The following is a 12,142-nucleotide window of genomic DNA, read 5'->3' as shown; positions in this document are numbered from 1 at the left end:
AAATCAACCTCACAGAAGCCACTTCATTACCAAAGTGCAAAGCTCTGGTGAAGTGCAGGGAGAGTGAGATTCAGGCCAGAGATCAAACGGGGGTTCGGATGACCTCTGCCAGATCTGGACCTTGCCATCTCCCTGCAAAGATCATTAAGTCGGCATAGTGCAGCTCGCAATGTGCACTGAGAGACTGAAAAAAGCAGTCAAAAATGTGGTCAAACCTAGCCCCTGCCTGATCCACATGGAAATCTAGACGGTGAATGGAACCACAAGGCTGTCCCACCTTGAGGCCAGGCCCAGGCCTTTTCACCCTGCCATCAGTCAGTCACTGACTGTGTAACCAGCAACAGGGGCACAGATGCACCGAGAGTAGGGAGGACCAGGGCAGGATAGAAACTGGCATCTACACCCCACGCTGCCCGCTGTTCTCTGAGCCCAAGCAGGGCCCAGGTGACATGAGTGACTGACTCATAGAAGGCAGATATAGCAGTCTGCCATATCCGGTCCACCTTCACAAGGCCACAGCCTCCATCCATATGCTGGGCCTGTGTATCTTTTGAGATGTATGAGGTTTACAGAAATGAGTCACAGCAAGATATTAATGAAATTGTATCCAAGACCACACTGTACCTAGACTGAAAATCCACTCCTCACTCTCTCTCCCTTTGTAACTGGTGCCCAGCCATTGTGTCTGATATAATTCACTCTAATTATGCAAAGGGCTCAATGGCAGTGTAACAATATCCCTAGTAATACAATGCCAGCCTCATTAAAATTTACCAATTTGAACCATATGAACCCCTTCCTATTATTAAGGTCCCAGGAGAAACATACACAGCTTCAAAATAAAACACATCTCCCTTTTAAGAGTTTTAATAAATTACCATAGCAAAGGTTGCTTTTTTTTTTTTTCCCAGAAGATCTCACTCAGATAATTGGGGGGGTCTTGGCCTTGGCTTTAGCAGCTGCAACCTAAGTGAGTTCTCACTGCAGGGCGAGTAATTCCTTGAGCACCTCCAGTCTATTTAATTCAACCCCAGTCTCTCTGAGGGAATCCCCTCTTTCAATAGCCCAGAGCGTTGATTGAATTTCTGAGCATATCAACGCAGAAAACACCACCAGCACGTTTCAAGCCACTGCAGCAGTTACCCTGAGCAAACTTATGTTACCACTGTCCCATGATTTTGCTAGTCACAGGATGAGACAGAAAGCTCATGAGGTCTGGGATGGGTAAATAGCCAGAAAAATTGCCTTGGTTTCAGCCTCCCCAAGATGACAGACTGGATTCATAATTCGTTCACCTAAACTCAGTGAGAAGAAATTGCCCCCGCCCCGCCATGCATTTAGTTGCTAAGTCTACCATCTTGCCTCTCCTGCCTGGGTCCTCTGGTATTCCTTTTTCTTTGCAAAATTTAGAACTTTGCAAAGTAGCGTACCAGTCTTGAAGTCTTACCTAAGAATCCCTTCTTTCCTTTAGGGTCTGCCTTTTAATTTCCATTTCCCTTCCTAATCTCATGTTCCTTGCACCCAAATCATTTCTAAGCCTCCAGCCCATCTTGAATTCTGGGATGGCCATGATTGTAAGCGACACAATCATAGCTCCAACTCACAGTGGGTTTGACCACCTGCGGACTTCTACGTACCTTTAGAAGCTCTGTAATTACTCCTGATTTCTGAAATACACTTTCTGGAATTAAAGACTTTTAACCTGTAATGAAAAATGAAGTTTAAAATCCTACTTCACCTTGGAGAGCTGAAGACATTGGCTTAAATTCACACTAGGTTGTGAATGACTGATAACAACAGCTGTCGCTCATTTGGGATATCCATGACAATCTAGATTGCAAAGAGTTGGCCACTTTGCCTCCCACAGTGCTTATAGGACCTATCAGGTTTTGATGGTGGTGGGGAAGAGGGACCACCAGGAGAAGAGAAGGGGCAAACAGAAGGAGAGTAGGGATGAAAAGGTCGGAGTCAGTCAGACGGGGCAGGACTGGCAGCCTGCGCTATTGCTGTCTTGGAGGAGTCATTTCTGTGGCTCCCAAGCTTGGGACATCACTGGGCTGTCTGTGTGCCACACGTGGCACACTGTGTTATGCATTATGCTCACACTTGGAAAGTCTTTTGCTTTCTGAAGATGCCTGGGATATACTGTATGTTTGCATGTATGTATTTGTGTGTTTCTTTTTACTTTGACAGGGCCTGTCTTCACTACTGTCTCCAGGGGACATAAATCTCTTTGCTAAGGTAACAGCATACAATAAATGTGCACGTGTTTTGAAAATGGTGATGGTGGGGTTGGAGATCTTGATAATAAGTTTGGGTTTTTTTTTTTTGTCTGAACAACTATTTTGTATTGAGAACTCACCATGTGGCTGATATTGTGCTAAATCCACCTATCCAATATGACAGCCACTGGCCACATGCTTCAATCTAAATTTAAATTAATTAAAATTAAATACAGGCTGTGCACAGTGGCTCACACCTATAATCCCAGCACACTGGGGAGATTGCTTGAGCCCTGAGCCCAGGAGTTTAAGACCAACCTGGGCAACATAGAGAGACCTGGTCTCTACCAATTTTTTTTTTTTTTAAATTAGCAGTATGTGATGACATGTGGTCCCAGCTACTCAGGAGGCTGAGGTAGGAGGATTGCTTGAGCCCGGGAGGTGGAGGCTGCAGTGAGCCACAGGCATGCAACTGCACTCCAGCCAGGGTGACAGAACAAGATAGTGTTTCAAAAATAATAAATACATGAATAAATGTAATTAAAAATTCAGGTACTTGATTACACTAGCCTCTTTCTTTACACATAATTAATAGCTGCTGTGGCTGGTGGCTGCCTTTTGGGAGCTGCAGACATAGAGCAGAACATTATCTCGAGCTGTGCTGCACTAAATGTTCAATGTGCCTCCCTTATTTAATTTTCAAACTATTCTGTGGGGTCAATACAGTTTGTGGTGGTGTTTAGCACATAAGAAGCCTGAGACACTGAGGGTCAGTGAATGGAATGGAATAGAATAGGACATCCTAAAAATAAAATCCTTCCTCGCTGACACCAGAGACTGGCCTTTAACTTACCCAAGACTAACTCGTGTTCTCAAAGGAGGGCCAGTGGCAGAGTCAAACAGCCTGGGCCTGGTCCTGCTGGGCAAAGACCAGAGCACAGGCTCAGGGAAGTGATGCTGGGCCTTTTAGCCAGGACAGATGCAGATGTGAACGCAGACTTGACTGGTTTCTAGAACTGCATTTGCTTTCCCCACGAGAGGAAAAGGTCCTGAGAGGTTGAACATAACTTGGCCAAGATAGCACAGGGAGTGGCTGGAGTTACACCTGAAGGCTAAGTTGCACAGGTGCCCAGGTGCTTGACCAAGGACCTGGGGTCTTAAATGTTGAGAGCTGGAAAAGGCTGCAAATGAGAGAGAGAGAGAGGCAGGGTCTGGGCTTCAGAAAGAACAGGCGTGCTGCAGTGAGTGTAAAGGCCCCTTCTGCTGTCTGTACTGCAAGCCTCTGTCGCAAGTCCCGGTGAAGGTCAGCATTGCATACTGTGTGACTGGCCTCTTCCTTCCCTCTTGTTCTCTAAAAGACACTAGGGTGATTTCAGAAAATACCTAGTTCATGCATGAGGCCAAGGGAGGAAAACAAAAGAAAAAGAAAACCTTCTCGAAAGTCAGGGATGTTTAATCTCACTGCACATTGAGATGCCTTGATGGGAAAATTATACATTTTATTAAAAATAAGTAGCAGAACAATCTTTACCAGTTTTTATTGACAAGCACGATAGTTTTTTTCCACAGTCAAGGACATGACAAGAAATCATTATCTATTGATTCAATCCTTTGTTTATTACAGGCTTTATTAGCCTAGATTATTTTTCATAATTTCCTCACTCTTGAAGGAGCTGGGTTTTCATCAGCCACCAGTCTTCTTCATCCCCCTCACCCAGAGAATTTCAACCTCGTGATGTTCCAATATTTATGTCAATAATATGAGTGAGTACTGAAATGGTTAAGCATCATTTCTTGTGGCCACAGCACTGAGACAGATATTTAGTCAACTTGATATTTCCTCATTATGAAAGGATGCAGCTGTGCTCATCAGAGCAGCTGGAAACCCCAGAGGAAATGCAAGTTCCTACATGCAGGATGTCCAGCAGAGCTTTGCTGGAAATTCTCTAGTCAACAGCCTGGGATGAGTGGATTTGGCCAGGTCTGGGGATCAGACTATCTTTATCTTCCTGTTTTATGAAGTCACTGGCTTCCATCTCACTGTTGTAAGTGAAAGTCTGCTGATCTAGTCTAGGTGGCTGGTGGCAGGTGTCTCCCTGCTGAAGAGGAGACATCTTGTATTACGGAATATTTGTCTCTGCCCCAGAGAGTTTTATAACCTCATATATCTGTTTCTGATAGTTGGAGAAATGACTGAGTAGTAAGTTCTAAGAGTCTGTTAAATGAATGTCCATAGTTGGATCTGTGCCCAAGGAGATCATCTTAAGATTGTTTCCATTACATGACTCCCATGCATAAGTGTTATTACATTAAATCCTCACAAACAATCCTATGAGTGGGTTCTATTGCTGCCTGCATTTTACAGATGAAGAGGTTGAGGCATAGACAGGTAAGCCACTTGTTCAAAGTAAAGACCTGGTGGTGGCAGAACCAAGACTCAAACCCCGTGTGACCGACTCCAAAGCCTTGTGTGTAGCCTCTCTACTATCCGATTTCATCTTGACATGAGCCAGAACTTCCTGACAACTACCTGATGAAGTCCAGGCAGCTAGTGAGTTCTCTGCCTGTCACACAGAGATTTTGAGCTGAAGGCTACACAGTTCTTTGGTAGGAATATTATAGTGAGGATTCAGATGTCCAGTGAGAAGTTGAATGAAATGACCTAGAGGACATTTATTCTTCTGGGAAGCAGCAGCTGTCTTTTCCACCCACCAAAGACTACAGCATTCTGCCATGTGGTAGGCATTCTATTGAGTGCTTACTTGGTACTTTCAACCACATTATATATAGTATTACATGCAATGACATAACAAGCTGAGTTTGTTGAAAATAGTTCAGATCAGCAGGGTGTGGTGGCTCATGCCTGTAATCCTAACACTTAGGGAGGCTGAGGTGGGTGGATCACTTGAGGCCAGGAGTGAGAGATCAGCCTGGCCAACATGGCAAAACCCTGGCTCTACTAAAAATACAAAAATTAGCCACACATGGTAGCACGTGCCTGTAGTCCCAGCTGCTTGGGAGGCTGACATGGGAGAATTGATTGAACCTGGAGGCAGAGATTGCAGTGAGCCAAGATCGTACCACTCTAAGCTGGACAACAGAGCAAGACTCTGTCTTTAAAAAAAAAAGAGAGAGAGAGAGAGAAGAATATCTCAGACCAAAAGAAGGGGTAGAGACCAGAGGAAAAGAACATTTATAGATTACATACAATGACGCCTGAAGTATGCTAGGCAATTTGTATGCATTATTTTATTTAAATTTCACAACAATCTCCTAAAGTAGGAGAATTATGCTTGTTTACAGTTAAGGAAATAGACTCAAAAAGATTAATTGACTTGCCTGAGATAACTCAGAAAGCCCAGAGGTTGGGAGCTAGTATTGATGATCAAGGTCATCTGATCTGCAAATAGAGCAAGGCCACACATTTAGGGAGGAAAATACAACCATAATGGCACATGTGGCAGCTAAAATTCACTGTGCTTTCACTCTGTGCCAGGACAGTGTCAGGCATTTTCCATTCATTGTCTCATTTATCATAAGACTTTAACATCCTATTTCACAGATAAGGAGACTCAGAGAGGTGAAGCCATGATTCCAGGTGGACAGAGGCTTAAGTGGAGTATGGGCAAGCCCATTTGGTTGGAAACACAACCCTATCCAGTTTCGGTACATTCAGAGAAAGTGTGAATTGCCCTCTGAGCTGGGGATTGGTACAGGTCAGGAGGGACTGGGTGTCCCAGGAGCTCTGGAACACAGGTGAGCATCAGTAAGACAGCAGATTGGGGATGATATCATCCTGTGCTCCCTGGATTCCAGAACTCGGTCGGTACGTTGAGTCTAGCTCCCTTACTGGTAATTCTGGGTCCCTGACAGCTCTGGCCTTCAGGAAATAATACTGCATAGTGTGCAACAGGCCCAGGTTGAGAGCCCTGCCAGAAATTAGAAAGAAATAAGAAAGTTGTAAGACTTTGTATTATTCAGATATAACCTTTTAATGTTATGTATCCCACTGCAAAGAATGGCTTCCAATCACCAGGGCACCCTTCAAGTCTGGAAATATCTCATTGGCTAGAATTTTTGGTGTCATCAGGCTAGTTCCATTCTCATCCATCCATCCATCCAACCATCCAACCATCCGTCCATCATTCATTCATCCATCCATCCACAGTTGCAATGTTTCATGGAAGCATCTCATCTTAGAGTACTATAAGAGAAAATCTACAAAGAGGTGAGCTCCTTTCACCTCTGCTACTCTTCCAAGCAAAATAGAGCTACCAAAAGCAGCTCATCTAAGTAAGCTGAGTATCTCGTTCACGCTTGCTTCATATATCCCAATATTTAACACTTCCCACCCTCCAAATAATCCAATCAGCTTTGCAAGCTACCCACTAAAGGAAGATGGCACAAGTCACCAGCATGCCGGGTGGACAGTTAATTGGTTGGTCAGTCAGTCAGTTGGTTAGTTGTTTGGGTATTGCACTCAGGCTCTGTGGAAGAATATTTGCTGTGAATTTGGCATATACAGATAACGCTACCTCTGTCCTCTCGGTGTTTACAACTTCTGTTTGCCTGAGAGAGGATGGAATAAACAGACCATTCCAACAAGGAGACTAGTACTTCAATGGTGGGATTCCTGAGATTCCTGAGAGCAGGAGGAGCCTGTTCGCATCCTGAGACAATCAGGAAGGCTCCTTGAAGGGGGAGATTTCTAAAGAGTCTCCAAAGACTAAGTAGGCAGAACAAGTAAAAGGAAGGTAGGCTATTCAGAGATGCTTTTGTGACGGAAAAACTTTACCATCCTGAATTCGGACACCAAGATGAAAACTAAAGCAGCTGAAGCTTCACCTCATGGACCATGAACAGTGTGGCTTCCACCTGTTCTTGTAGGTCCCTTTGGTGGGACTTTCAAGAGACCATAGTTAGTGCGTGTATTTGTGTCCATTGACAGCATTGAACCCAGAGCTCCTCAAGACACACACTCACCGTGGTTCCAAACTTAGCCCAGTGCCTGACACATCATAGGTGCTTTTCAAGTATGTTTTCAATGAATGAGTGACTGAGTGAATAAATAACAATAATGGCTAAGTGTGTGGGCAATATCTATCTATCTATCTATCTATCTATCTATCTATCTATCTATCTGTCTGTCTATCCATCTATCCTGAGTATTCTAAGTGCTTTACTTGTGTTATCCATTAAACTTCTATCACAAGGCGAGAGGCAGGGTGGACGAGAGGGAGGATTAGAGAGAAGGGCATGGAGGAAGCAAACCAAGAGGAAGGTGGATGAGGCAGGCTGGAGTACAGTCAGGTGAGTTTTATTTGGTGCATAGTGTGCTTTAAACTGTAAGATCTAGAGATGACATGGACAGTTCAGAAAACACATGCTCTGGGCTCAGAGCACTTTAAATTTACTCGAGGAGCAGTATTTATCTGCCTTGAAGTAGAACAAAGCCCAACTCCAGGGAACATTTATTAAATGCTTACCTTGGGTAAAAAATAAAGCTAAGCATGGTCAGGGCCTGGATGTGTCACAGAAACAAAGTCCCAAGGGTGTGTGCTTGTTGCCTTGTTTATCCTTCTTCCTTGTTCAGAAACCACTTGACTTAGACAAACGCAGAACAGAGAATTCAGCTCCCAGCTTGGTCTCTAACATCAGGGACAGGGCCTGCAATGTTTAGTAATACTAAATGTTTGTATTAAATCTGCACTGTTAATGTTTTTAGATGCTCACAGGTCATTTTACATGAATTTTTGACATAATTTCCTTAGGCTATGATTCCAGAAGTCTGGGTGGAACTTTGGAGACATGGAGAAATATCCAGATATGTCAGTGCTGAAACCAAACTTTCAGTTAAGAAAGAGAAAATGCAAAGTTTAGACCCAAAAGTATCTGGATTCTGACTCTGTCCACTTATTTGCTTTTCCGTCTTCTCTGGTATTTAAAAACAAAAGATGGAGATCTGGAGAGGTAGCAGCCGGGGCTACTGTGCTTTGCTTTGTAACTGTATCTGCTGTTCATTCTCGGTTTGTCCCTCCCTCTCTCCACTCTCAGGATGTGTGCAATGACTGCCCTCCTGGCCCCCCAGGCCTCCCTGGTTTACCAGGTTTTAAAGGGGACAAAGGTCTCCCAGGAAAGCCAGGGAGAGAAGGCACAGAAGGAAAAAAGGTAAGGAGAAAGGGGAAACTCGATTTTTATCATTACAGTGAAAAGATCATTCTGGAGATCCCAATATGGCCCCTTCTGTCTCCAAAAGTGTTCAGGGTTTGAGGGGTTCAAGATTCAAGATAGATGAGGAGTACTGGGTTGTGGGCCACAACTATAGAAATGGTAGTAACTGGGTATCTATGGGTCTTTGTCACTTTAAGAAGATGTTGACTGTGACTTTCCATTACATGCTGACACCTGTAAACATACACTCATTCAGTTAGTTTCTTTCCTCCTTGTCTTTCTCCCTTCCTTTCTTTTGCTGTCCGACAACTTTTGCCTTTCTACTATTTAATAGACACCAAGATAGGCACTTCAGATTCATAGATCAATCAATGGATCCATCCATTCATGCATGCATTTGGTCCCTTGTCATTATCTGTTTATGACACCCCGTTACATGTGTATTACGTGTCAATCAACATGTAGACACTGGGGAGGTTCAGAAGAAAAAGGCTGACACCCTATCCTAATGGAGCTCACGGTCTATCCTGGAGCAAAACAGAGGTAGGGAGTTTCATGGGTGCTGGGGAAATAGACTTACAACGAAATCTCCTCTCGACCCAGATAATTTCTTCACAAAGGTAGAAGAGAAAGAAAACAATTTTAATATTGAATTAAATTGAAACTAGAATCTAATGTGCATTACAGACAATCTGTTAAGAGAAGGTAAGGACAGGAAGAACTCTCACTCTTTTATATAGCCAAGCAGATAAAGTCCATGGAAGACGTTTTCTCAAGATAAGCAATAACTAGTCCTCAAGTAAGAGGTCCTGACAGTGCTGTTTCTCACATATGTTCATCGTAGATTCACCTGGTAGTTCAGATGGCCTCTGTCTTAGCTAACTGGCTTTATCCAAAGTGAAAATAATCTTTTTGTATCTTTATGTCAAAATATAGTTTTGCAACTTGGGGAGATACCATCCCCTAGAAATTGGGAAATAGAGGTATATCTTTCTTGCTGATTATTGTATTTCACAGAGATGGATCCTAACTCCTAAAGAAAGACATTCCTGGGTCATCAAACTGAAAAAGAAAGCCTTCTTTGCCTTTTAAAAGGATTTACGCACATGTCAAAGAAACAGATAAAAAACTGACAATGATCCATTTTCTAAAGCAAACACTTTAAGGAAAAGGCTTAGGTGAGATTCTCTCTTTTCAAACAAGAGAATTAAGCCTCTTATTTGTAATTTGTATTTTACCCACACATGCTACTGGGAATACAAACACAGATGTGAAAGATAACCTTTAATCTGACTCTCTGAGCCTTAAGCAGTGCCTGTTCCCTTTCCACAGACCCAGCTCTGCAGGATATTTGAGTGTAGACTCCATGGGTGTGCCACGGTCCTCGAAATTTCTCCAAATGCTCTGGAACCCTCGAAGGGACAGGGGCTGATCCTAAAGCTAATTCGACTAAGAATAATTTCACCTAATTAAATCCTCCTGATGATCAACTTATTAAAAACAGGCATTTATTTCATTTGCAGCATTTCTTGTATTATATGGTATGGTAAAAAAAACACATTTGAATGTTCTTTCATCCATGTCATGGGTCTTTCCCGTTGCCTTAATTTTAAACAGCTCAAAAGATCATTTAGTTCATTAAGATAGGTGGGTCTTTGGAGTTGATTTCAAGAGTCTTAACCTCAAAGATTCTTGATATCAGTGCAGAAGCTTTTCGGGGGCATTTCTAAATCACTTAGGGAGATGTTTAGATCAGTCTTTTCCAGACCTTTCTACCAAGTTGCTTTGCATCAAATCACTGGGATATTTATTATCTCAAATTTCTGGGTTAGGAATCCAGAAGTGGCTTCACTGGGTTGTTCTGGCTCAGGTCTTTCATGAGGCAACCCTCAAGCCCTGAGCTGCAGTCATCTCAGAGTCCATCTGGTGGAAGACCCCCTTCCAACCAGATTCACTCTTGTGGCTGTTGACAGAGACCTCAGTTCCTTACCACATGGGCCTCTGCAGAGCTGCTCAAGTGAGATCAAAACACAGAACCTGGTTTTCCCCAGAATGATTGGTAGGATAGAAAAAGTACAAGTTTGCAGGGGGCCAGGCAAGGTGGGAGTAAGCCATCTTATACCCTGATCTCAGCAAGTATACACCATCATTTCTGCCACGTCCAGTGGGCCCTAGAGACCAACCCTGGAACAAATGGCAGGATAGCTGCTCCAGGTTGCACATATGGGAGACAGGGGCCATCGGGCCATGTTGGAGACACACCACCTAACCACATCAATGGTGGGTCATGCCATGGTTGCACAGCTGCACTCAGTACTACCACTTACCCATACCTTCTGCTCAAACAGCCTAGGGGCAGGAGTGGCTGCCGAGAAGTCCCAGTGGAAAATCAGTGAATGGAGGTGCAAGGCTATTGGCTTGGTGATGACCCTGGATGTGGAACAGACACTCATTCTTCTTCTCTTTTTTTGTTTGTTTTCTGGTGTTCCTGCTACAGGGAGAGGCTGGGCCTCCAGGCCTACCAGGGCCCCCAGGAATAGCCGGGCCACAGGTCAGTGAGACTTCGTAATCATCTGCATGGGTCTGTTCTGCTCATCTCAATGGTTAATCTCAATTCAAGAAAGAGTGATGTCCATTGTAAAGAAGGAGTGGTTTTAAAACCAGAAAACCCCTGCTCCAGGTCTAAGCAGGGCACTATGGCACTGACTCTCTTATTGACTGTGGGCAGGTCACTTCAATTTGTGGAGTCTCAGTTGCTCATTTATGAAAACTGAGTGCTGGGAGAATTGGAGTGTGTGGGAACTCCTGGTTAAGACATGAGTTTTGTGGTCAGACACCTCAACTTAACTCCCAGTAATGACAAAAATCAAAAGGTGTCAGAGATTCGTTAGAATTGAATTATATGATGCATAAAAAGGACATAGCACTCAGTTAAAAAAAATACTAGGAGAGTGCTTTTTGAATGCAAGTGAGCCCTGTTACCCTCATGTGAGTGATAAGACATCTACCTAAAAGCAGCTGTGTGGCTCTGTGGTTTCCCAAAGCCAGGGAGGCCAGCATGGGAGAAAGCAGGTATAATCTCAACTTCAGAATAGGCAGGGAAGCTCTCTGGCTGTCAGAACAAGTGTTCTGAGGCTGGGCTGTTTGAGCTGTTGGTGGCAGTAGTATTTAGCTCTAAGAAGAAAGTGTGTGAGTGCTGGTATGGGGGCAGGTAGACCCCACCCTCATTCCCTTCTGGCTGTCATTGGTGCTCCCCTGGGTGTGTGCCCTTATCTCTTGCTACTGTAGACTGCACACCTGCCCCACCAACACTCAGGGCCTAATGTGTCCCTGTGTCTCTTCTTGGGGACTGGCTGGACATAGCATGCCTCATCTGATAGGAGAGTGGCATAAAATTTTCACTAGGAGGGAAAGCTCAGAAGCCAGTCCTTGGGGTTAGAATTCTGTCTCAGCTGTGTGACCTTGGGATAGTTTCTTAACCTCTCTGGCCTTTTGTTTCCTAAAGTTAACTAGGGGCTATAAAAGCTATGACCCTACGGGCTTATTACTGTACCAACTGCAGGCAAAATGCTCCCATCAGTGCCCGGTACACTGTATCAACTGAAGAATTACAACGTTTGGGTGTTGTGATACCTTGGTTTAAAAGAATTTAAACAAGAGACACACAGCAAAGGAGATGCAGCATTGAGTAATTTATTGCAAAAGAAAAAGAATACTTTGAATGTTGGGGCAGAGTAGACAGTACACCT

The 12,142-nt window shown here is 43.9% G+C and overlaps 1 protein-coding gene across 1 annotated transcript in view; it reads left to right on the top strand.

Annotated features, from left to right (window-relative positions):
• The window catches only part of COL22A1 (collagen type XXII alpha 1 chain), a 287,201-nt gene that overhangs the window by 219,624 nt on the left and 55,435 nt on the right, over window positions 1–12,142 (top strand). The window contains exons 43-45 of the mRNA XM_064384626.1: window positions 2,194–2,241; window positions 8,277–8,390; window positions 10,891–10,944. Coding sequence (XP_064240696.1) covers window positions 2,194–2,241; window positions 8,277–8,390; window positions 10,891–10,944 — 216 coding nt within the window. The remainder of the gene's footprint in view (window positions 1–2,193; window positions 2,242–8,276; window positions 8,391–10,890; window positions 10,945–12,142) is intronic.

The sequence above is a fragment of the Aotus nancymaae genome, unplaced genomic scaffold (assembly GCF_030222135.1).
Source record: "Aotus nancymaae isolate 86718 unplaced genomic scaffold, 86718_ANA_hifiasm-v0.15.2.pri h1tg000036l, whole genome shotgun sequence".
Taxonomy (NCBI): domain Eukaryota; kingdom Metazoa; phylum Chordata; class Mammalia; order Primates; family Aotidae; genus Aotus; species Aotus nancymaae.
The sequence above is the reverse complement of the archived record's forward strand: the minus strand, read 5'-3'. Positions and strand labels throughout refer to the sequence as shown.